The sequence below is a fragment of the Phocoena sinus genome, chromosome 3 (genome assembly GCF_008692025.1).
Source record: "Phocoena sinus isolate mPhoSin1 chromosome 3, mPhoSin1.pri, whole genome shotgun sequence".
In the NCBI taxonomy this organism is placed as follows: domain Eukaryota; kingdom Metazoa; phylum Chordata; class Mammalia; order Artiodactyla; family Phocoenidae; genus Phocoena; species Phocoena sinus.
In genome coordinates this window covers 6,268,442-6,291,998 of record NC_045765.1, presented here as the reverse complement: position 1 = coordinate 6,291,998, position 23,557 = coordinate 6,268,442, and the positions used below count along the sequence as shown (strand labels likewise).

General features: G+C 52.4%; 1 protein-coding gene across 1 annotated transcript in view; it reads right to left on the bottom strand.

Moving 5' to 3' along the window:
- Nucleotides 1–2,261: 2,261 nt before the first annotated feature.
- CERS4 (ceramide synthase 4) overlaps nucleotides 2,262–23,557 on the bottom strand; it is a 34,022-nt gene continuing 12,726 nt past the window's right edge. Inside the window, exons 2-11 of the mRNA XM_032627130.1 lie at nucleotides 10,819–10,992; nucleotides 8,463–8,580; nucleotides 8,059–8,177; nucleotides 7,904–7,961; nucleotides 7,456–7,506; nucleotides 7,005–7,097; nucleotides 6,656–6,784; nucleotides 6,241–6,347; nucleotides 4,368–4,524; nucleotides 2,262–4,107 (exon numbers count right to left, since the gene is read on the bottom strand). Of these exons, the coding sequence (XP_032483021.1) occupies nucleotides 3,931–4,107; nucleotides 4,368–4,524; nucleotides 6,241–6,347; nucleotides 6,656–6,784; nucleotides 7,005–7,097; nucleotides 7,456–7,506; nucleotides 7,904–7,961; nucleotides 8,059–8,177; nucleotides 8,463–8,580; nucleotides 10,819–10,991 (1,182 nt within the window). The 5' untranslated portion in view covers nucleotide 10,992 and the 3' untranslated portion in view covers nucleotides 2,262–3,930. The remainder of the gene's footprint in view (nucleotides 4,108–4,367; nucleotides 4,525–6,240; nucleotides 6,348–6,655; nucleotides 6,785–7,004; nucleotides 7,098–7,455; nucleotides 7,507–7,903; nucleotides 7,962–8,058; nucleotides 8,178–8,462; nucleotides 8,581–10,818; nucleotides 10,993–23,557) is intronic.

The window sequence follows — 23,557 nt, the reverse complement described above, 5'->3', positions numbered from 1 at the left end:
TTGTTTATCCATTCACCTACCGATGGACATTTGTGTTGTTTTGATCTTTTGGCTATTGTGAACAGTGCTGCTATGAACATTCATATACAAGTATTTGTTTGGGTCCCTGTTTTCAAGCCTTTGGGTATATACCTAGGAGTAGAATTGCTAGGTCAGATGATAAATCTGTTTAACTTTCCAACGAACTACCAAACGATGTTCCACAGTAATTAACCATTTTACATTCCAACCAACAACATACAAGAATTGTTCTAATTTTTCCACAACCTCACCAACAGTGATTATTTTATTTTTTGCTATATTTATGGTTATGGGTGTGAAGTGGTATCTTGTGGTTTTGATTTAGATTTCCTTAAGACACCTTTTCATGTGCTTATCGGCTGTATATCTTCTTTGGAGGAATGTCAATTGAAGTCCTTCGCCCATCTTTAAAATTTTTTTTTTGTTTTTAAGTGTTTATATATTCTAAGTGCTAGACCCTTTTCAGATATATGGTTTGCAAATAGTGTTTCCCATTCTGCTGCATGTATTTTTGCATATCCCTTTTAAGTTGTATTTATTTATTTATTTTAAATTTATTTCATTTATTTATTTTTGGCTGTGTTGGGTCTTCGTTGCCGCGCAGGCTTTCTCTGGTTGCGGCGAGTGGGGGCTACTCTTCATTGTGGTGTGTGGGCTTCTCATTGTGGTGGCTTCTCTTGTTGCAGAGCACGGGCTCTAGTCGGGTGGGCTTCAGTAATTGTGGCTTGCAGGCTCAGTAGTTGTGGTGCACGGGCTTAGTTGCTGTGCGGCATGTGGGATCTTCCCAGACCAGGGATTGAACCCGTGTCCCCTGCATTGGCAGGTGGATTCCCAACCACTGCGCCACCAGGGAAGTCCCTTAAGTTGTATTTATTAACAATAAAATGAGTATCTGTCACTATACCTCACAACCTCAAAAGTTAGAACAGTGACAGTAATTTATATCTACCTGAGTGCCATCCCCCTCTCCAAATCAAAGGTAACTTTGATAAGTTCTGAATTTTGTGTTTATGTTTTCTGTTTATTAAAGAAATAATTCTTCTAGATAGATGTGTATGCCTAAACAATACATCATCTTGTTTGAGTTGCTTTTGAACTTCATAGAACGGTCAACAATTTGACATGATGGTGAGTGGTTTTCCAAAATGATTGTAGCAATTTACACTCCCCCCTCCCCAGTAATATATGTGAGGTTATTGATTCCCATCTTCTCCAATACTTGCTTTGGCCAATTTATTATTTTTTAAAAATTATTATTATTTTTTGGCCACCCCATGTGGCATACGGGGTTCCTCGACCAGCGATCAAACCCGTGCCCCTTGCAGTGGAAGCGTGGAGTCCTAACCAGTGGACCTCCAGGGAATTCCCTGGCCAGTTTATTTTTGCCAGTTGAATGGGCTTAAAATGGTATCTCACCACCTTGCTTTGCATTTTCCTGATTATCACTGAGATTTGAGTATGTCTTCGTACGTTTATTGGCCATAAGTATCTTCTCTTCTGTACGTGTCCATGGTGGTTTTTGCTCCTATTTTTAGGTCGGTTGTCCTTCTGCTGAGTTGTAGGTGTACTAGGAAGATCTAGACGTATTTTTAGGGATAAAGAGGATAGGGTGGTGGTGGTGGGAGGGGCGTGTTCCAGGACAGAGGCGTTTTCCCTGCAAATCTCACCGACAGAGGATGCTGTCACTCTGTATTTTTGCCGGGGATAGCCAGGGAGAAGTGGCATTTCATTGTAGGTTTAATTTGCGCTTCGCTCAGATGGAGTGAGACTGAGCATCTTTTTATCCGCTTCCAAGCCATTCGCATCTCCCTCCTGTGGACCACCTGCTCATCTTTTCATCCCTCGCTCCTCCTCCTAGGATCTACTTCTCCCTCGCTCCTCCTCCTAGGATCTACTTCTCCCTCTCTTCACATTTCTTCTTTCACATTTCTGTCTGAGAACCGCTTCACACCTCAGTATTCTCCTCTTCTTTTCCCGTTTCTCTCTCTTCTCTCCTCTCCCTTTCTTCCCTCCAGGTCTCACCATCTTCTGACATCACATCCTCCAAGCTCCTAGTCTGCTCTCTCCCCTCTCATCTCCGGTGTCTCTCCAATGCCGCCTTTTCTTCCACCTCCCCCACTGTCCCTTCTCTTTTCCTGTTTGTTTCCTACTTCCCTTGACATCTCAGCTCTTCTAATTGTTCCCTCCTCTCTCATCTTTCCAGTCCCTCTTTCCAGTGATTCTAACACCTGCCTCTTTTTAAAACATTTTTATTTTATTGAAGTAGGGTTGATTTACAATGTGTTAATTTCTGTTGTACAGCAAAGTGATTCAGTTATACATACATATACATTCTTTTTCATATTCTTTTCCATTATGGTTTATCACAGGATATTGAATACAGTTCCCTGTGCTACACAGTAGGACCTTGTTGTTTACCCATTCTATATATAATAGCTTGCATCTGCCAATCCCAAACTCCTAATTTATCCCTCCCCCCACCTTTGGTAACGATAGGTTTGTTTTTCTATGTCTGTGGTCTCTTACTGTTTTGTAGATAAGTTCATGTCTATCCTTGTTTTTAGATTCTACATGTAAGTGATAGTGTATGATATTTGTCTTTTTCTTAGTTACTTCACTTCGTATGATGACCTCTAGGTCCATCCCCATGGCTGCAAATGGCATTATCCCTTCTTTTTTATGGCTGAGTAATATTCCATTGTATATGTGTGCCACTTCTTTATCCATTCATCTGTTGATGGACATTAGGTTGTTTCCATGTCTTGATATTGTGAATAGTGCTGCTATGAACATGGGGGGGGGGGTGCATGTATCTTTTTGAGTTATAGTTTTGTCCAGATATATGCCCAGGAGTGGGATTGCTGGATCATATGTAACACCTTCCTCTCCCTCCATCCTTGTTTCTCAGTGGAGACACAGCAGGGACCTTTCTCCTCTCTGCCATCTCTCCCCACTCCCATCCTCTCCTCTGTTGAGAAGCACAGGTGAGACCCGTCCCCCCACGCTTTCTCTCTCTTCTCTGACTCCTGTCTCTGGTGTTCCCCTGAATGCAGCACATTCTGGCCCTGCGTGGGACCTTGTGGCAGTGATTTCTGGGGTGTGTGTGGGGGGGCACCCTCCTGCAGAGCTCCTGAGGAGACAGTGAAATCAGCCAGCTGAACCCTTGGGAAGCCTGCAGGAAGTTGCCCTCCCACGAAGTCCTATTTCACTGTCTCCAGGGAGGTCCTGGGGACCTTGAGGACGGGGATCTGCCAGTCTTGAGCAGGGGCTGCAGGAACAGGTGTGAGTCTCCCCTTCGCCCTTCTGTTTGGACCTGTGTGACTTTGGGCAAAGGACTCCACCTGTCTGAGCCCAGCACCTGCTCATCTGTACGCAAGGTCTGTGAGTAGCTGACCAAGGGCTGCCCTGGGGTGGAAGGAGGTAGCTTGGCTGAGGCTCTGCTGGGAGTCGGGGACTCACCCCAGGGGGTCCCCACGCGCTGCTCACTGTCTGGGTCCCCTGGGGGTGGGCTTGTGTCTTGGGGTGGCAGTGAGTGACCCATTGGTGAGGTATGTAAGTCCTGGCTGCCTTGGGCCCTCTCGGGATAGATGAGGAGCTGTGACAGGGACACAAGCTCTCAGGCAGAGAAGTTGGCTCCGGTCAAGTTTTATTGGACCCCCTTTCAGCCTGGGGCTCTTCACAGTTGCCGGGCTGCCTGTACCCCTCTCTCCCCCGGCCGCAGCTCTGTCCATTTGCCTGAGGGAAGGAGGGAGGGTGGGCAGAAGGAAGGGGCTGGAGACAGATCATCAGCCCCTGGGGTGGGGCCCTCCCTGTCTCCACAGAATCAGCCCAAGGGTCCCCAGTCCAGCCGCCCCACGAATCCGAACTGCCGGGTGCTGGGGCAGCCCCTTGTGGTCAGTCCTCGGCCGGCTACGTGGCTGGTGTGTGCCCGTTGGCCATCCGCCTGGCTGCCCGGCTCCGAGGGCCATCGGTGGGGGCTGCTCCGGGCCGGTGAGCCGCCCTGTTCTTCAGCTGCGGGTACTCCTGGGCTGCCTCCCCATCGCTGGAGTCTGACTCTTCCACGTCGCTGCGAACATCCTTCTCCATCTGGGGAGGAGAAGGGAGGAGGTGCGGGGCGGGGCTGGGCTGGGGGCTCCAGGGAGGCACAAGCTAGCCAACCCTTGCCCGGCCCTACCTGGTCTTTCTTTTTTTAAAATTATTTTATATGTATTTACTTACTTAATATTTATTTATAAAAAGTTTTGGGCTACGTGCATGGCATGTGGGATCTTAGTTCCCCGACCAGGGATCGAACCCACACCCCCTGCATTGACAAGGCGGGGAGGCTTAACCACTGGACCACCTACCTGGCCTTTCTTTATGAAGCTGTAGATCATGCGGAGGATGAGGCAAGACCAGAACACGTGCAGCAGCTGTAGTGTCATGAGAAGCGCGTTGAAGAAGTAGTAGCCGAAGAAGGGGCCCGAGTTGGCAATGGACTCGTAGTATGTGGTATAGAGGATCCTACGGTGGGTGGGCAGGAGGGAGAGAGGCAGGGGTTATAGGCTGCTGTTGCCCCCGGTCCTAGGAATCTCTAACTTGCGTGACCTTCCCTGCTCCAGGACCTTCTATAGCTCCCCATTACCCACTTCCAAAGAATGATACCTGTGCCCTTCAGCTGGGCATTTAAGTACCCCCCCACACACACCTGGTTATGTTAAATTCAAAGAATGAACAAGCTGGACAACTGGCCGGTTGTGACTGTAAACCCCAAGGGGGTGCTTAGTGTCCCAGCAGCTCTCCTGGGTGGTCCTTTCACACCTTCTCAGGTCCCTCCCCATTCCCTCCCACTACCACCTTCACCCAGATCAGCTGTAGGGTCATCAGTGACCCGCCTTGATCAGACAGCAGGCACCCAGCTGGCCTCCCTCCTCCTCATGTTCTTTCCTCACGTGCCTGCAGGGACCCACACTCCCATGCCCCCACTTCATGGCTTCTCCCTCTCCATCTCCTCTGCAGGCTCCCCCGACCTGCAAACATCAGGGGGCCCCAGGATTGGGCCTCTCTGTCCACACCTGGTCTTCGGTGACTCTGTCCAGTCTTGCGACTGCAAGCACTGGACATGGACGTCTCTCCCAGAACCCCAGGCTGGTATCCACTGCTTCCTCCACTTTTCGGTGGTGGTGCCTGAGGGGCGTGTTGCAGACCCCTCAAACCCGGCGCAGCCAGAGCTAAGCTCCTGATCCTCAAGCAGTAACTCTGAGCCCGTTCTCATCTCGTGACCCTTGAGTCATCCCCCTGAGTCCACCCACTTCTCTCGACTGCATTGGTCGAGCCCCAACATTGCCCACCCGGACCAGTGCTGTCGCCTACGCCCTGGTCCCCCAGCTCCTGCTCCAACCTCTTACCAGCTATTCCCCCTGGAGCCACCAGAGGGAGCCCGTGAGTACTCGATTTAGGTCCCACCCATCCTCTGCTCAGAACCCTCCAGGGCTCCCACCTGGCTTGGGATAAAAGCCCAACTTCTCCCCAAGGCCTGTAAGACCTTGCATACTCTCTCCCGTCAGCTCTGTGCGCTCCCCTCCTGCCTCTCTCCCTCCTGCTCACTCTGGTCCTGCCACACGGGCCTCCTCTCTGTTCCTCCGACATGCTGGGCACGGTCCTGCCTCAGGGCCTTTGCACGTGCTCTTCCCTCTGTGATCAGTATCAGTAGTTTTCTCCCTCACCTCCCTGCAGTCTCTATATGAACGCCGTCAGTGAGGCCTTCTCCGACCACCCTATTTCCAGCTATCCACACAGTTCCTGTGACCTTCCCAACTTTTTTTCTCTTTAGCACGATCACTGCCTCACATATTCTATAGTGTACTTGTTTGCCTTATTATATTTCCCCACCTGCCAGTGTCAGCTCCAGGTGAGCAGGGACCTTCACGTTGTTCCCTCTGCTTGTTGCAACAAGCTCATCAAATTGCCGGGCAAAGACTTTAGCGCGTGGGGCCCGACGCTGTCTCCCAACCCATGTTCCAGGCACGCGGCAGGGGATGACGACTAAGCCCAGTTTTCTGTTTCTCCTACCTCTGGGCCTTTGCATATGCTGCGCCCTGTGCCGGGAACACCCTTCCTTGCCTCCTCCTGGAAACCTCCCAGCCCATACCCCAGCTATCTGGAGGGTGAGGCGGGCTTGGATCTCTGCCTTACCGCCGCCCCCCACCTCCCCAACCCCCGGCGGGAGGGCTGACTCACTGGGTGGGGAAGAGCACGAGGCGAGTGTAGAAGAAGACCAACGAGAAGATGATGAAGAGAGCGTCGCACACGCGCCGCCAGTGCGTGTAGTTGAACAACTTACAGGCCTGGAGGGGACAGCAGAGAGAAATAGACCTGGGGGTGGGGCTGCGGCCGAAGCACGCGGGAAGGGCGGGGCGGGGCCGAGAAAGGGCGGGGCCTCTTCCCAGGGAAAAGGTGCCTCTGCCTGGGCCAGGTGAGTTGGGGCGGGTCTTATCTCTAGGAACTGCCTAGAAAGGTAGAAAGTGCGTGGTCTGCGGATGACGGGGGTGGGGCCTCATCTCCCAGGAAGGCTGACAGGGGGTGGGCCTCAACACCAGGGGCACCTGGGAGGGCGGGGGGCGGGGGGGGAGGGGTCGGGCTGCGCCAGGCGCACCTCCAGCAGGTAGTCGGAGGAGTCATGCAATAGCAGCACCAGAGAGCCGACGCGCAGCAGATTCGTGCTGTAGGAGAAGACGATCAGGGTGATGGTCACAAAGTGATGTGCCACCTGCTCCTTGAAATCCTGCGGGAAACGGAGGGTCACAGCCGGAATGAGGCTGGGGGGCCGGAGCGGCCCCACCCCGCGGGGCTGGGAGCAGGCCCTCCCAGGGGGTTGCTTGGCATGTGGACCCTACGCCTCCTGCCTGAGACACCAAGGGTCTCTGGGAGTGGGGTGAGGCCACCCCTCTCCTCCTGGAACTGGGTCACGACCGCCCCAGGCCAGACTCTTGGCCTGGCCTCACCTTGCGCTTGGTGTCGAAGGGCAGCGTGATCAGCAGAGAGATGTAGAAGCTCAGCTCCAGGAGATACCAGTGGTACAGGGCCGGCTTCAGGGGCTGTGGCAGGGAGTGCAGGGTTAGCTGCGGGGAGTGGAGGTTCCCACGGGACATGGGGCGTGGGGTAGGGCCCTCCCCATTTGCTCAAACCCATGACACATGAATCCCAATGAGTGAGGAAGGCATGAGCCTCCCCATCCTTAGAGGTAATCAAGGGCAGTGGTTTTTGTGGCAGCTCCTGCTTCCAGTGTGTCCTGACTCCTGGCCCCTCTCCATTCCACACGGGAGCCAAAGAATAGAGTGGGATTCAGGGGGGAGAATGATGGTGTGATGTCCAGCTTTGGCGCTCTTGCCTGTGGCCACAGGAACTCTGCCCTGATCCTCCCACTAGCCTCCAAACACCACCCCTCCCACTCACCTGCTGTGGGTAACTGTCCCAGCACATTACCGGCGTCCACAGCCACGATTCCTGCAGGGACGCGGGAGTCTGAAGTTGTCCAGAGGTTAGAACCCAGCTCCCCCAACCCCCCAACCCCAGGCCTGGGGTCTCCTCAGGCCTCCCTGGCCCTTGACATGCTGCTGTCACTCAGGCCGGCTGTTTCCTGCCTGGTTGCAACTCTGCTCTCACTGTAGACCAGGGGCTGATTCAGAATCCCCAGCCCAGACACACAGTAGGTCCTCTCAGTAGGCACCCCTGGAGTGAACATTCACCACGACCTGGCCTCATTCCCTCCACCCTCCCTCTCTGCGCCTTGGCACGTTTCCCCCTCTGCCCGGACCCCACACACCCCTTCCCAATCCAATCCAGGCCCAGCGCATACTAGGTGCTTGAGGGATAGGGCAGATGAGCTGCCAGGTACACTCACGTGGTAAAGAACCGAGATTCCACCGATGAAGGAGCACAGATAGAAGGCGAACCTCCAGCTGCAGGCGGGGAGGGAGCCCCTGAGGCAGCTGCCAAAGGACCAGACCCCCCGCCGCACCCCCAGACTCCCCGTTCCCGGCCCCACCCTGGGCTTACCTGGCCTCACAGAACTTCTTGGTCAGGCAGGGCCGGTCCTGGTTCCGGCGTCTCCGGAACCAGTGTTGGGTCTGTCGCAGGGTGAGCCCACACTGGGTCGCCAGGAGGCTCATCTGGGGCTGGGGAGGGAGTGATGGGGGCCAGGGTCACAGAGGTGGCCTCCTGCCCCTGTCTCAGGACAGGCAGGACCCAGCCCTGCTCCCCCCCTCCCCTATAGCCCCAGACCTCGCCTGTGGGGTGCTCTACCTTTGGAGATGGGGGAGTAGGGGGTTTCACAGGGTGGGGGTCTCCCCAAAAAGAGGCCTTATAAAAACCCAGCTCTGCTCACAAACACCCCCTCTAGAACCTCCCCCAGGGGACCCAAGCAGGCCAACGGGGAGGGAGGAGGGGGTCGGGGATCTCACCTCTGTGGGTCTCTGCCCTTCCATAAGGAAGTGTTTCTCCAGCGTGGCATTGGGCTTCACCGGCCTCCTGGTCTGTTTCCGCACACCCAGCCACCGGCTCAGGGGCAGGCCTATGAATCTGGGTGTAGGGGAGACACAGCTGGTCAGTCCAGGTGGGGAAACGGGGGCTCACTGGGCCGCATTTTAGGACCCTGGAGGCGGTAGCCTGGCTGTTGCATTGCAACCAACCTAAGAGAGGAAGCTGGATTGGTCTTCAAGGTGGGGGATGAACAACTTTGGTGGTACCCAGGCACCTCCACTCCATCCCAAACCAGGGATGAGAGTCCCCTCGATGCCTGTCTTATGATGGCCTGGGTCCTGATCTGCCCCTCTACCAGGCTGGGGGCCCCCCGCATGGGCAGAAGCAGGTCTGCTTCTTCTCAGGCCTCCCTCCACCCAGCATCCCCCCCTCCCTTGTGCACACTTGGAGGAGCTGGGACCCTGGTGAGTCAATTACCACACTGCCCACAGGGGGGCCCTCAAGACCAGGGGTCAGGACCAAACTGCACGTCCACCATCCTAATATCACCTTTCATCGGGGGAAACTGAGGCTCAGAGCAGCCCAGCAAGGAAATTATTCCAGACTCAATTGTGGTGGGGGGCAGGCGGGGGCGGGGTTGGGACATGACTGCCATTTACTGAACACTTAGGATCTGCCAAGCATGTGTCCGAGTCCACCTAGTGTGCTGGCTCACGTAACACTATTATTGTCCCCATTGTCCTGATGGGCAAACTGAGGCTCAGAGAGGCCAGAAACACGCTCACGGTGACACAGCAAGTGAATGGCAAACCCAGGATTCATTTTCCCTTAACAGGGAAAACCTCTGCCTTTGTTCGACCCCAGAAAAGCTACTTCCAACCCCACTGCCCTTTAGAAAGGCAAGGGATGCCTTTGGGAGGAGTTAACACTGCCACCTCAGCTGGAGCCACTGGCTAAATAGGTGGGAAAATAGACCAGCCTTCAAGGCCTGGCTGAATTGGGCCTCCCAGAATCCCTCAGGCAAAGCCTCGATCCTCGCTGAACTACCTGCTGTGTGACCTCAGGCAGGTCATTTGACCTCTCTGTGCCTCCATTTCCTCTTCTGTAAAATGGGGATAATAACAGTACCACCTCACTGGGTGAGGGCTGAGTTAAGACAAACAAACTGCTTAGAGCAATGGGTGGCACAGAGGAAGAACCCAAAGAGTGTCTGGTAAATACAGTGTCAGTGGACATGCCCTGGGTTCCCCATGTCCAGCCTGTGTCCTGGGAGCCCAGACCCTAGGAAGCTCCTCGTGAGTGGGAGAGTCAAAGCAAAGTGTAGAACGCTCGCACGTCCCTCTGGTCAAAGAGTGGGACAGAGGGAAGGACCCGAAGTGAGGGCCAGAGGGGGTTAAGGGCTTTGTGGGGAGAGGGTCAGGGCAGGCTTCCCTGGAACCCAGCCTTGAAGGAACTGCAGGGGAGTGAATGCAAAGGCCAGGGGGTCGCAAAGAAGGTGGGGGACCTGGAGGAAGTGGGGGGAGGGGCCCTCAGGCATGGAGGGGGAAGCCGGGGGAAGCGGGGGCAGGCCCGGTGGGGGTAGGCCATGGGGGCAAGGCAGGTCTGGGAGCTGTGGCCGCAGCATTAGTCAGGTAGAAAAGGGGGGGACCACCTAGGTCAGAGGGAAGGGACCCAAGAGTTGGACAGCCAGAGGAGGAGGAGGAACTCCAGTTTGGGGCAGCGTTTGGGTCACATGAGAAATGACTAAAAATCCACAGGGTCTGGCAACCAGGAGGGCGCTGGGAACCTGGGCAGGCGGCCTATACTCGGGGGCCGGGTGCCAGGCTGCAGGAGGCTGGGGGTGAGTGGAGGGGGGCCCCAAAGCGGGGTGGGGGGTGGGGCTGGAGTGTCTATGCCCCTTCCTTTGGCTAGAAAGGGGAGCAGGAGAAAAAGGTGGTAAGGGAGAGGACAGGAGGTGGGGATGGGGGAGAGGTGCCCATACAGGGCAGAGGGAGGAGGGAGTGGGCAGGAGTTCCTTCGCTGACTCACTGGCCTCTGCAGACCCATCCTAGGTCAGCAAAGCAGGCACATCCCCTCCAGGGCCCCCACTTGTTTTCTGAAGATGCTGGCACACCCAGACCTGAGCTGCCGCCAGCATTCCAGGCATCAGAGACCATCGGAGTGGGGGTGGCGGCAGCTGGGGGCAGGATGAAGCCCAGAAAAGCACTCTGACTCAAAGCCAGGCTCCGTCCAGGGACACATGAGGATGAAATCACACAGATGGGAGAGCACAGGGCGGGTGCTGCGCACACACGAGCGATGACGGGGTCAACCTGCCAGGGCACAGCGGACACTCACCTCTCGAAGGTGAAGCGCACGGCCACCAGGGCCAGAGCCAGGGGCAGGGCCATCAGCATGTCCTGGGGGTGGGCGTAGACCAGGCCATCGCGGTCCTCCAGTACAGCCCATGAGTTGTTGGGTGGTAGCCAGAACCTCTCCTGCCATAGCCACTCATTCAGGCTGGACCACATACTGTGGACACAGGGTCCAGTTAATGGAGAACTCTGCACACAGGACGGGTAGAGTGGGAGGGCCCAGCACCTCGCCCTCACACCCCCCAGCGCCTAGCAACCTGAGGTTTATTAGAGCCAGTGTTAAGGATAGACTTGGGCTGGGTGTCCTCAGGCAAATGACCTGACCTCTCTGAATCTCAAGTTCATCTGTAAAATAGGGACAGTAATACCCACCTCTCAGCCCAGGCTGATACGGCACACGAAGTGCTTAGCGCAGTGTTCACTGACCCTTAAGTATAGCTCATGACAGTAGTTATTATCCTGTACTCTACAGACAAGAGAACAGCGGCCAGAATCAAGGGAGTGGCTGATCAGGGTCACGGACTTGAGGTCTCAAAATGTCCGGGAAGGTTTTCTGCCACTGTGGGAAGGTGCCTCTGATACAGCCCAAACATGAAGGATTTAGGGAAATCCACAATTCTCTCCCTGGCCAACCACCCACACGTGGACTCCCCTTGAGGTGTGAATGTCGGCTCTCTCGCTCGCTATCCCGCGAGCCCGGCTGCAGCTGGGCGAGACAGCCTACTGCGTGATCGAGCTTGCTGCCAGATGCTGAAGCAGTGGCCGAGGTGGGCCAACTTTCCACCAAGAGCTGCTGGGGAGCTGCAGTGGGGCCCAGCTGTCCTGATGACGCCACATAGCTTCTCCTGTTCCCAAGATTTAAGACTAAGTGCCCCAACCCCACACTGGTCCCCACTTGCAAAGTTTGTTCATTCATTTGTTTGTCCGTCCATCCACCCACCCACCCACCCATTGTCCATCTACTCATCTGTTCATCAGTCCACCTATTCATCTGTTCATCCATTCAGCCATACCGTCTGCTTGCCCACCTGTACACCTACCCAGCCAGCCAGCCTGCCATCTATCCACCCACCCACCTACCTGTCCATCTTCCCATCCATCCATCCGCCTATCCATACGTCCATCTACCCGTCTGTCTACCTGTCTGTCCATCCATCCATCCACCCACCCACTGTCCATCTACTCACCCATCCATCCGTCCATCCATCCACCTATTCATCTGCTCATCCAGCCAGCCATCTGCCTGCCCACCTGTACATCTATGCGTACAGCCATCTGTCCATCCGTCTGTTCATCCACCCACCCATCCACTCATCCATCCATCCGTCCACGAGATATCCTCTGAGTGGCTTGTACATGCCAGCCTGGGGCTGGATGTTGGGGACACAAGCAGGGAACAAAGCAGACACATTCCTGTCACCATGAGGCTCACAGCCCAGCAGGGGGAGGCAACCAATACACAAGTAAACAGATTCATAAATAAATAACACAGTGTGATGGGCCTGGTAGAAAAGAAACAGGGTGGTGCGATTTATCAAGGAAGGTCTGAGCTAGGTCTCAGCTCATACACCCTCTGAGCTGAGACCTAGAGGTGAGGAGGGCCTGGGTTTGTGCAGAAGAAGGTAGTGGTGCTGCGAAGGGGGCTGGGAGGGGCTCTGCAGAGAAATGAGCAGCAGGTACAAAGGCCCTGAGGCAGGATTGAGTAAAACTGAGTGTTGGAGGACCAGTGAGGATTCCTGTGTGTCTGGAGCAGAGTGAGCAAGGGGAGAGCTGGGGGAGGGGACGGGGCAGGTCGTGCAGGGCCCGTGGAATTTGGATGATTTCCTCCAACATTTTATGATGAAAAATTTCAAACCCACAGAAAAGGTGAGTTTACAGTGAACATCTATATACCCACCACCAGACTCTCCCATTCACGTTTTGGTCTATTGCTTCATCACACATCTGCCCATGTATCCATCCATCCCTCTATCCACCCACCAGTGCATTTCTCGGTGCATTTCAAAATAAGCAGCTGGGGTGGGGGGAGGGATAAATAAGGAGTTTAGGATTAAAATATACACACTATTATATACAAAATAGATAATCAACAAGGACCTACTGTATAGCACAGGGAACTATACTCAATATGTTGTAATAACGTATAATGGAAAAGAATCTAAAAAATAAATATATATATGGGTATATATATAACTGAATCACTTTGCTGTACACCTGAAACTAACACAACATTGTACATCAACTGTATTTCAAGAAAAAAATTTTAAAAAGCAGCAGACATCAAGTCACATCACCCCTAAATATTTTCAGCCTGCAGATCATTAACGAGAGCTCGATATTGACGAATGCGTTTTTTTTTTCAAGGTAAAATTTACTAGAGCAAAATGCATTCATGTTAACTGTACAGTTGCTGAGTTTTGACAAATACACGCACCTGTGTAAACCAACCTCCGGCCACAAACACTCCCATCCCTCCACAAGGTTCTCTCTTGGGCCCCTTCCCAGTCAGCGTCCATCTCTACTGTCCAAAGGTAACGTCTGCTCCAGTTATTTTTTCCATCAGGGATTACTTTTGTCTGTTCCAGAACTTCATATAAATGGAATCACAAACCCCGTCTTTGTGTCTAGCTTCTTTCACTCGTGTAATATTTTCGAGATTCATCCCTATTGTTCCAAGATCAGTAGCTTCCTTCTTTCTTTTTTTTTTTTTTTTTAAATTTATTTATTTGGCTGCGCCGGGTCTTAGTTGCGGCATGCGGGCTTCTCTCTAGTTGTGGCGTGTGGGCTCTAGAGCGCACACGCTGGGGCTCAGTAGTTGTGGCGTGCGGGTTTAGTTGCCCTGCAGCATGTGGGATCTTAGTTCCCCGACCAGGGATCGAACCCGTGACCCCTGCATTGGAAGGTGGATTCTTAACCACTGGACCACCAGGGAAGTCCGGAGCTTCTTTTTTTCTTATTCCCCAATCTTTGGTACCAAATGAATATACCACGATTGGTTATCATTTGCTTGTTGATGGGTGTTTGGGATGCGTTCAGCCTTGGGGAATTATGAGCAGAGCTGTTCAGAGCATTCACATCTGAGTCTTGTGTGAACAGAAGTTTTCCTGTCTCCTGGGTCCATCCGGAGGAGTGGAATTGCTGGGTCATTCTGCATGTTTTCCTTCATAAGCAACTGTGCTCTGGGGTGGCTGTACCATTTTACACTCCATTTCGTGCAGTCTGGGAGTTCTATGGCCCGTGTTTTTATTTTAGGTGAGATGGCAAGTTGGGGGGGGGTTGGTTGCCATACAGGAAGTGGCCTTGGAGGCCGGAATGGGGGCCCACCGAGATAATCCAAGATCGTTCCCCCCATCTCAAGGTCAGCCGATCAGCAACCTTAATTCCATCTGCAATCTCACTTTCCCTTTGCCACGTTAGGTAGCGCATCCCCAGGTTTCAGGATTAGGATGTGGACACCATTAAGGGTGCGTTATTATTGAGAAAATTCACTGAGCTGTGCATCTATGTTGTGGGCCCTTTCTCTGTGCAGATTAAAATGTCTGCCTTGGGGCTTCCCTGGTGGCGCAGTGGTTGAGAATCTGCCTGCCAATGCGGGGGACACGGGTTCGAGCCCTGGTCTGGGAGGATCCCACATGCCGCGGAGCAACTAGGCCCGTGAGCCACAACTACTGAGCCTGCGCGTCTGGAGCCTGTGCTCCGTAACGTGAGAGGCCGCGACAGTGAGAGGCCCGCGCACCGTGATGAAGAGTGGCCCCCGCTTGCCACAACTAGAGAAAGCCCTCGCACAGAAACGAAGACCCAACACAGCAAAAATAAATTAATTAATTAATAAACTCCTATCCCTCAAAAAAAAAATGTTTGCCTTGAAAAAGTCTATGATTCTGCTAAAATATGACACAAATGAACTCATCTATGAAACAGACTCACAGACATAGAGAACAGGCTTGTGGTTGCCAAGGGGAGGCAGGGTGGGGAAGGGATGGAGTGGGAGTTTGGGGTTAGCAGATACAAACTATTACATATAGAATGGATAAACAACAAGGTGCTACTGTATAGCACAGGGAACTATATTCAATGACCTGTGATAAACCATAATGGAAGAGAATATGAAAAAGAATGTGTGTGTATATATATATATAACTGGATCACTTTGCTGTACAGCAGAAATTGACACAACATTGTAAAGCAACTATACTTCAATAAGATACATAAAAAAAAAAAGTCGATGATTCTGATTTCAATTCCGACAGGTGGGTTTTTTTCCCCACACCACCTCTGACACCAGCTGTGTATCCTACAATTCAACTCAACTCTGACACCATCTACCTGGAGATACACCGGTTGAGGGCTCAGTCGCACAAGGCTGTACCCATCCCACTTCAGACGCCAAGCTTCTGACCAACTGGCCATAGATGGAGGTCCCCACGAGCCCTCCTTGGTTCGATTAATTTTCTACAGCAGCTCACAGGACACAAACAGTTTACTTCCTAGATGACCGATTTATTATAAAAGGATATATAACTCAGGAATAGTCAGATGGAAAGAATCATAGGGCAAGGTATGGGGAAAGGGGGTGGAGCTCCCACGCCCTCCCCAGATGCACCAGTCCCTGCACATCTCCACAAATCTCACGTTCATCAACCTGGAAGCTTTCCGAACCCCCATCTTTAAGGGTTTTTATGGTGGCTTCATTACATAGTCGTAGTAATTAAATCCTTGGCCACTGGAGGTCCAGGGGTGGGAATGAAAGTTCCAATCCTTTCATCAAGAGGTTGGTTCCCCTGGCAACCAGTCCCATCCTGAGGTGACCTGAGTGGGGGGGCTTTCCAAAAGTCGCCTCATTAACATAACAAAAGGCACCTTTATTCCTCTTATCACTTAGGAAATTCTCAGGGTTTTAAAAGCTCTGTGCCAGGAACCGAGGAAGGCCAAATATCTACTTCTCATTATAAATCACAATATCACAAGTCAAATACAGAAAAAGAAACATTCTCAGAGTCTGAGGAACTGGGTGAACCAGGATGGTGAATGGATTTGGGGGCAGGAGGTGGGTTTGGTGTTGGACAAGACAAGTGGGGGGGGGGGGGATGTGTCAATGAAAAAATATTGCCTGCTGTATCAGTAAGGAAAGGATGTTGCAGCAAACAAGCCACCACATTCCAGCTGCTGTCCCCCTTCCCCCCATGGTGAGTCCTGAGGGAACTCAGGATGGAAACGGGATGCCTGCCATCTAGCTACACCCACCCACGACAGTGCACCCCGAGGAGACTCGGGATGAGAAAGAACAGATTACCGGCCCAGACAGCTGAGGTGCATATCAAAGAAAGGAATTCAGTAAGCCCAGATTCTTGCATCTTCCCATACAGAGAAAAGCCCAGAATTCCTTAACTTGAGCTATCTGGTTTTCTTTTAATAAACAGTAATCTTCTGATGTTCTGACTACCTGGTCTTTGTTGCAAAAACCCCTGTATATATTTGGGCTCCTCCCTTACCTCTTTGGAGCAGTTCCCTAGAGCTACCTGAGAGGCTGTTTCCTGGGCTTGAAGTCCTCAGAATGTCTGCAGAATAAAACAGAATTCTCAACTTTTCGGTTGTGCATTGTTTTCCATCGACAGTGGATTTGGGGGCCGGAGATGGGTTTGGTGACAAGGAGCTCCTCCAGGGTTGGGGCAGGGGATGGATGCAATCCCCCAGGGAAGGGGTGTAGATGAGGGAGCAGTCCACAGCCCATGCCTTATGGCGTCCAGGTTCAGGCATCATTGCAGGGATTAGCAGTAGCCGCCACCACTGGACACTCCAGCGTGGGGGGGACACCAAAAGGCAGCAGGCTGACAAATGGGCAAAAGTGTCAAACAAACAAAACAAGGAACAGAGTGTCGCTCACTATCCAGTTATACAATACAAAGGGTTAAATTGCAACCTACAGGCATGCGCCCTGAGGGGAATTCAGGATGGGGAAAAAAAATAGGATGAGGCATTTTGTGCTTTGGATCAAAGGGTTCCTGGATAGTTCAGAGGCACAGCAGGAAGAATTTCAATGACCTCAGATTCGTGTATCTTCCCATACACAGACAAGCACGAACATCATTAACTTGAGATATCTGTTCTTTGTGACTGGCAGTCATCCTTTCCCAAGACGTATGCTTGATTGCACGGGTTTCCTAGTCAAAAAAATTCATAGATATTCTGGCTACTCCCCTACCTCTTTGGAGCTGTTTACTCAGAGCTACTGAGTGGCCTTCTTCAGGGCTATAGTCCCCAGTAAAGACCCAACAAAACGAAGACTCACAGCGCTCCTGTTGTACATTTTTCTTTAAGACAGGTGTGTGGGGACTTCCCTGGTGGTCCAGTGGTAAAGAATCCGCTTTCCAATGCAGGGGACGTGGGTCTGATCCCTGGTCAGGGAACTAAGATTCCCACATGCCACGGGGCAACTAAGCCCGTGTGCCACAACTACTGAGCTTGGGCGCCTCAACGAGAGAGCCCGCGTGCCGCAAACTACAAAGCCCACGCGCTCTGGAGCCCACACGCCACAACTAGAGAGAAGCGCGCGCACCACAGGAGCCCTTGGGCCGCAATGAAAAGCTCCCGCCTGCCTCAACGAAGATCCCGTGTGCCACAACTAAGACCTGACACAGCCAAAAAAAAAAAAGAAAAAAAAAAGATTATATCATCTGCAAATAGATAGTTTAAAAAAATGTTAAAAAAAAAAAAAAAAAGACAGGCGTGTGACAATGGCTAGTTTAGACCCACAAGGCTTGGGAGGCCCAGACAGAATAGACAGTTGGACAGGTGGATGGGGGAACTTCTGCCCAGGTGGTTGATCTCTCTAAAAAGAGATAAATTAGGAGTTTGGGATTAACATATACACACTACTATGTATAAAATGATAAACAACAAGGACCTACTGTGTAGCACAGGGAACTATACTCAGTATCTTGTAATAACCTATAATGGAAAAAGAATCTGAAAAAATATATATACACACACACACGCACACACACACACACACACACATAACTGAATCACTGTGCTGTACACCTGAAACTAACACAACATTGTAAATTAACTATATTTCAATTTTTAAAAAATGGTTTAAAAAAAAAAGAAACCAACTTCACTAACAGGCAAATTTCGCTTGATCCCATGTACCCACTGGGGCATAACTGCACACACCCAGCCCATAATTCCTGGCCTCACTCTCTACAGCCTCCTAGCAGGAGCCACACCCACCACAGGGCATCTATAGCCTTCTCCTGAGGGGCCCTCCCACCCATCTGAAGACCCCCAGCCAGCTAGAGATTCAAGTGGGCAATGCAGATGCCCCGTGCAGATATAAGTGGGCTGGGCATCCTGGGAAGGCCCCCAGCCAGCTAGAGCTCGAGCCAGAACCCAGGGATCTAAGCCCCCAGCCCCATGTTCTTCCCCCCACCCAAGATCGGGTCCACCACAGCCATGGTGTTAGCATGTCATGATGAGCTTTGGGGACAAGTGAGAACACACAAGAGCGATGGCACCTCGTAATCCCAGGCCTCTGCCCACGTCCCCAGCCTCAAAGCCCACTATTCACTGTTTGACACACTCTGATACAATCACACACACTGTATGATTTCACACACCCCAGCCTTTACAAATGCTGTCCTCTGCCTAGAATGCCCATCTAATATTTATTGTCCCATGCTGGGTGCTGAGGACATAAAATGGTGGGGAAAGCTGGCAAGGTCTCAGCCCTCATGTCTGTCTGGCAAACTCCTATGCATCCTTCAAAACCCAGTTCAGTTGCCACTTGCTCCTGGAGGCACCTCCCGATTGCCCCTACTTCAGATCCAGTTAAAGCACCCTCTGCCAGCTCTGCCTCATTCACTGTGACATTGGAAGCTGGCCAGGCAGTCTTTTTGGTGGGGGGGAGGGTGGAAAAGGAAGGAAGCATGACCAGCCTCAAACCCCAGTCCCCTCAGCTGAAGCAGGCATCGCCCTTTCTGGTCCTCAAGTCAGAAGGGGAAAACAGAAATGCACTTTCCAAACCTGCGAGCCTTCCAAGGGGGCTTCAGACTGACACACCCGAACTGCAGAGGTCTTGGCCCTGGACCTCCTACCCTTTCTGTAACCTGTGTCTGTCTGTTTGTCCACCCCCTTTACCCTCTTGATAAAGAAGAGACTCTGAGGTTTGAGAAGTCACCCATTTCCTTGCATTGTGGTCGAGCAGGCCAGTGAGCCTGCATGTGGAACACGTGGGCAGTGTCTGCCACACAGAAGGGGCTCAGGTACGGCTGTAACCAGGCATCCATGGCCAGCAAGGTTCAAACTTCTCTTCCACTCCTGCCCCTGACAGATGCCCTCCTCCCGACAGGCAGGCGGGAACGAGGGTCAGGGAGGCACTCCTCCTCAACTTTCATTTTTCCTCTTTTGGACCCCGGCTCCTCTGCTCATTCCCTTTGACACTCTGTCTCCTTGGGCCTCAGCTGCCCCATCTGAAAAATGGGTACAGCCAGATCTTCTGCTTTACAGCACCGTTGTGGGGGCTCAGGAAGCTAAGCAGTTTGTAAATGTTCCATGCTGCTGTTGCAGTGGATTTGATTCCTGCAATTTACCCATCATTGACCTTGTCATTGACCTTGCCACTCAGTGTTTCAGTTCCCTCATCTGTAAAATGGGAATAACAATGCCCCCTGCCTCCACAGGGAAGGGATTGGGAATAATGCCTGGGGTGGAGCGAGCACTAAGTATAACACAGTTACTATTAGCAGTAGAGAGGAGGGGGCAATGGGGAGCAGTCTGGAAAGGAGGGTGCTGGTCTGTGCAGGTTCCCAGTGGTTCTTCCTGGACACACCCCCCACCGCCCCTCCCCCAACGCCCACCCCGGCCTCTGCAGCCTTTCCTTAAAGCTGTAGCGAATGAATGAGCCCGCGCTGGCTCACCCAGGGCTGCTGAGGAGTCACTTGGAGAATCGCCAAATGGGTGGCCAGTCTAGCCTAACCAGCCTGAGGCTTCTTCCTCCTCACCGCACCCTGCCCCCTCTCCCCAGCCGGGTCTCCCAGCCCAGCTGCTTCTTAAAGGCACTTTGGTCCCACTCCCAGCCCTGCCCCTGCCACCTGGGAGCCAGACTCTGATAATCCTTCTTAGTGGCTAAAAATATCCCCAGATTGGGGAAGAGAGAGAGCGCGAGAGAGCAGGGCTTTGTGCTGACACGTGGAGGGGGGAATGTCGCTCCCCTGAACCCCCAAAGGCCCCAGCACTGCCCAGCACAGCAGGGCTGTGCACAAAAGGTTGGTTTTATTTTAAATCTAGCTGGAAGTGTAGGACTTGCCCGGGTTGTGAAAGATGGAAATCAATTCATACGCCAGATGTCTGGGTTGCCCAGGGAAGAACAGACACACACATACACACTCACCCGGCCCCTGCAGCCTCGCCTGCTGCCCGGGGTCACCTGACTCCTTCGGCTGGAGGCCCAGGCAGGGAACACATGATGGACTAAGTGGGGGTTATTTGTAGATAACCACAGCCGCCCCTGCACTGGGCCCTGGCTCCTCCACTCTGGCCTCTCTGAGCAGGGTCCCTGCGGGATGCTAATGACGAGATGCAGCCAGTCCAGGAGAAACCACCTTCAAGGACCCTAAGGAGGGCCCCCAAGTCCAGGGCTCTGCCTCGACTCAGCCCCTCATATTTAGACACACTCCTGCCCTCCACACTCTAGCCCTGTTAGTATCCCCACCCCCCCCCCCACCTCCCCCACACTAACTCAATTTATTGTAATGGCTGCTTGGTGGGATTCCAATTCACCAAGCTCATTCCTGCCCCAGGGCCTTTGCATGTGCTGTGTCCAACCCACCAAGTTCATTCCTGCTTCAGGGCCTCTGCATGTGCTGTGTCCAACCCACCAAGTTCATTCCTGCTTCAGGGCCTCTGCATGTGCTGTCCTCCCACACAACCTCTGTCTCATCATTCACATCTCAGTTCAGTATTACCTCCCCAGGAAGTCTTCTCAGATCACTACCAAAGAAGCCACCATATTATACCATCTTCTTACCCTATTTTGTTGCTTCAGCCCCCTCACCCCACTTGATCTGTTTTCTTATTCACTTGTTTGTCTGCCTCATCCCAAGACAGAAGCCTCACGAAGGCAAGAATGCTGTTTAGTCACTGCTGTATCCTCAGGGCCCAGGACGATGGTAAGTACCAACTAAATGTTTGCTAAGTGGATGAAAAAGCAGGTAGAACAGACACATGGACAGGTGGGTGGATGGGAGGACTCTGGCTCAGGTGGTCAAACATTCTAGGAAAAGAAACCACCTGCTTTACTGGGCAAGGTTAGCTTGATCCCCATGGTGTAGGTCCACTGCCTCCTTGTTTCAGAACTGGGAAGCCAGGGGCTCAAAGCAAGGAGCAGCTGGACGCAGGTCACCCAGCCAACAAGGGAGTGAGTCAGAGCTAGAAGCTCTCCAGGGTGGGGAGGGAGTTGCTCTGCCCACCAGTGAGCTCAGGGCTCACAGGCCTGTCTCTGCCTATCAAGGTTTCCCAGGGAACAAGGTCCTACACCACCACCACCCCGTCCCAGAGCCTTTTCAGGGCCCCAGAAGCTCACACATGATTGAACTTTGCTTTCTTAACATCTATACCACCCCCCAACCCTGTCCCGGGCAGACTAAGGGGTCTGGGTGAGCCAGGCCATGTCCCCCAGAATCCACAGCCCACTGGCCACCCCTCCTCACCACAGCCTACACCGCCACCCCTCGGTGATACAGCCCCCTACTGCCCCCCAAAAAAGCAACCAACAGTGGGGCCATGAGGGTTGCTTTGCAGCTGCCTGGGGGCTGACAGTGGGGTCCCCGACCGCCTGGAATCTGCTCCCTCCCTGCTATAACTCCTGCACTACCCCACACCCAGGTGCTAGGATTCCCAAGAGCATCCCCCAGCAGTCCAGGCTTTTACACAGGTGGTACCTTTTCCCGGAAGTGCCCACACCCCCTTCACTGGGCCAGTTAAGACCTGGGTCAGATTCAATTCCCTCCTTAAGAGGCCTTTTCTACCCTTCCCACCCTAAGGAAGCAGAGCTCCCACCCTAGGTCTTTCTTCAAAGCTTCTGTTCAGCCCTGGCTGGCCCCAGGGAGCTTAGAGAGCTGAGTCTCTCCCACTACCAGACAGCGAGGGTCAGACCAGGAAGAGATCTCTGGGGTCCCCAGCATCACCTAGTGTGGGTGTGTGTTGGGGGTTCGGTCAGGGAGGTTTCGAGAAGGGCTGAGGGAGGAGAGGGGAGCAGGTCTCTGGAAGTTTGAGGAGGGAAGTGAGCAGGCCCAGCCCCAGAGGCAAGCCGGGGTGAGGCAGCAGGATCTGATAGGTTACCTGCACGGGACTGGGAGGGATAAAGCATACAGACGGGAGTGTAAGGGGAGCTTGGGCTATCACAGTTGAAAAAAAAAAAGAACAAAAACAAAACCAACACGACTTTATTGAACGACATGCAAAAACCATGCATGTCTAAAGTGTGTGATTCAATGCATTTGACATATGTACCTACTGGTGGAAATCATCACCTCAATCAAGATAATGAACATATATATCCATCACTCCCCCATATTTCCTTATGTCCCTTTGGAGTTCCTCCCTCTCTTCCTTCCAGTGAGAGCTGGAAGCAACCTGGATGTCCAATGCTGGGGAGCAGAAACCTCCGGATTCCATACTATGAAATATTACGTAAGTGTTTAAAAGAAGGAGAAGATAGGGCTTCCCTGGTGGCACAGTGGTTGAGAGTCCGCCTGCCGATGCAGGGGACGTGGGTTCGTGCCCCGGTCCGGGAAGATCCCACATGCCGCGGAGCGGCTGGGCCCGTGAGCCATGGCCGCTGAGCCTGCGCGTCCGGAGCCTGTGCTCTGCAACGGGAGAGGCCACAACAGTGAGAGGCTCGCGTACCGCAAAAAAAAAAAAAAAAAAAATACAATACAGATAAATCTGGAGGACATGATGCTCAGTGAAATAAACCAGTCTCAAAAAGACAGATACTGTCTGATTCCACTTACAGGAGGTCCCTAGAGGAGTCACATTTATAAAGACAGGAAGTAGAATGATGGGTGCCAGAGGCTGGGGGAGGGGGTGGGGAGTTGTGTTTAATGGGGAGAGAGTTTCTGTTTGGGGAATATGAAAAAGTCGTGGAGATTGGTTACACCACAATGTGAATATACTTAACAATACTGAACTGTGCACTTTAAAATGGTCCAGATGATAAACTTTTGGTTATATGTGTTTTACCACACTTAAAAATTTTTTTCAATTAAGCAACTATCAAATTGGGACAAGGGGAGGAGGAAAAGCTCTATGTTCACGGACTTGGGAGGATCACTGAGTGGAAAAAACTGAAAGCAAAATGCAGACAGACACTAATGGCCTGATACGTAACTCATGTAAATGGAAAACCACCAAGAGAGTTCTGTCTTTGGTAATAGCGGAGTTAGCTGCATCAGAACGGCCCGCTCAGAGATAACAATGATAAGCTCCGGGCTACATACTAAAAAACCACCTGAAAGCTCTGGCGCGGCCATATGGTATCCATTAGCCACATGTGGCCATTTAAATGTCAATTCATTCAAATTAAATACAATTTAAAATTTGTTCTTCACTTGTATCAGCAACATTTCCACACTCAATAGTCACCTGTGGCTTGTGGCTACCATATTGGGCACATATTGGTGTCGATACGGAACATTTCCATCATTGCAGAAAATTCTGCT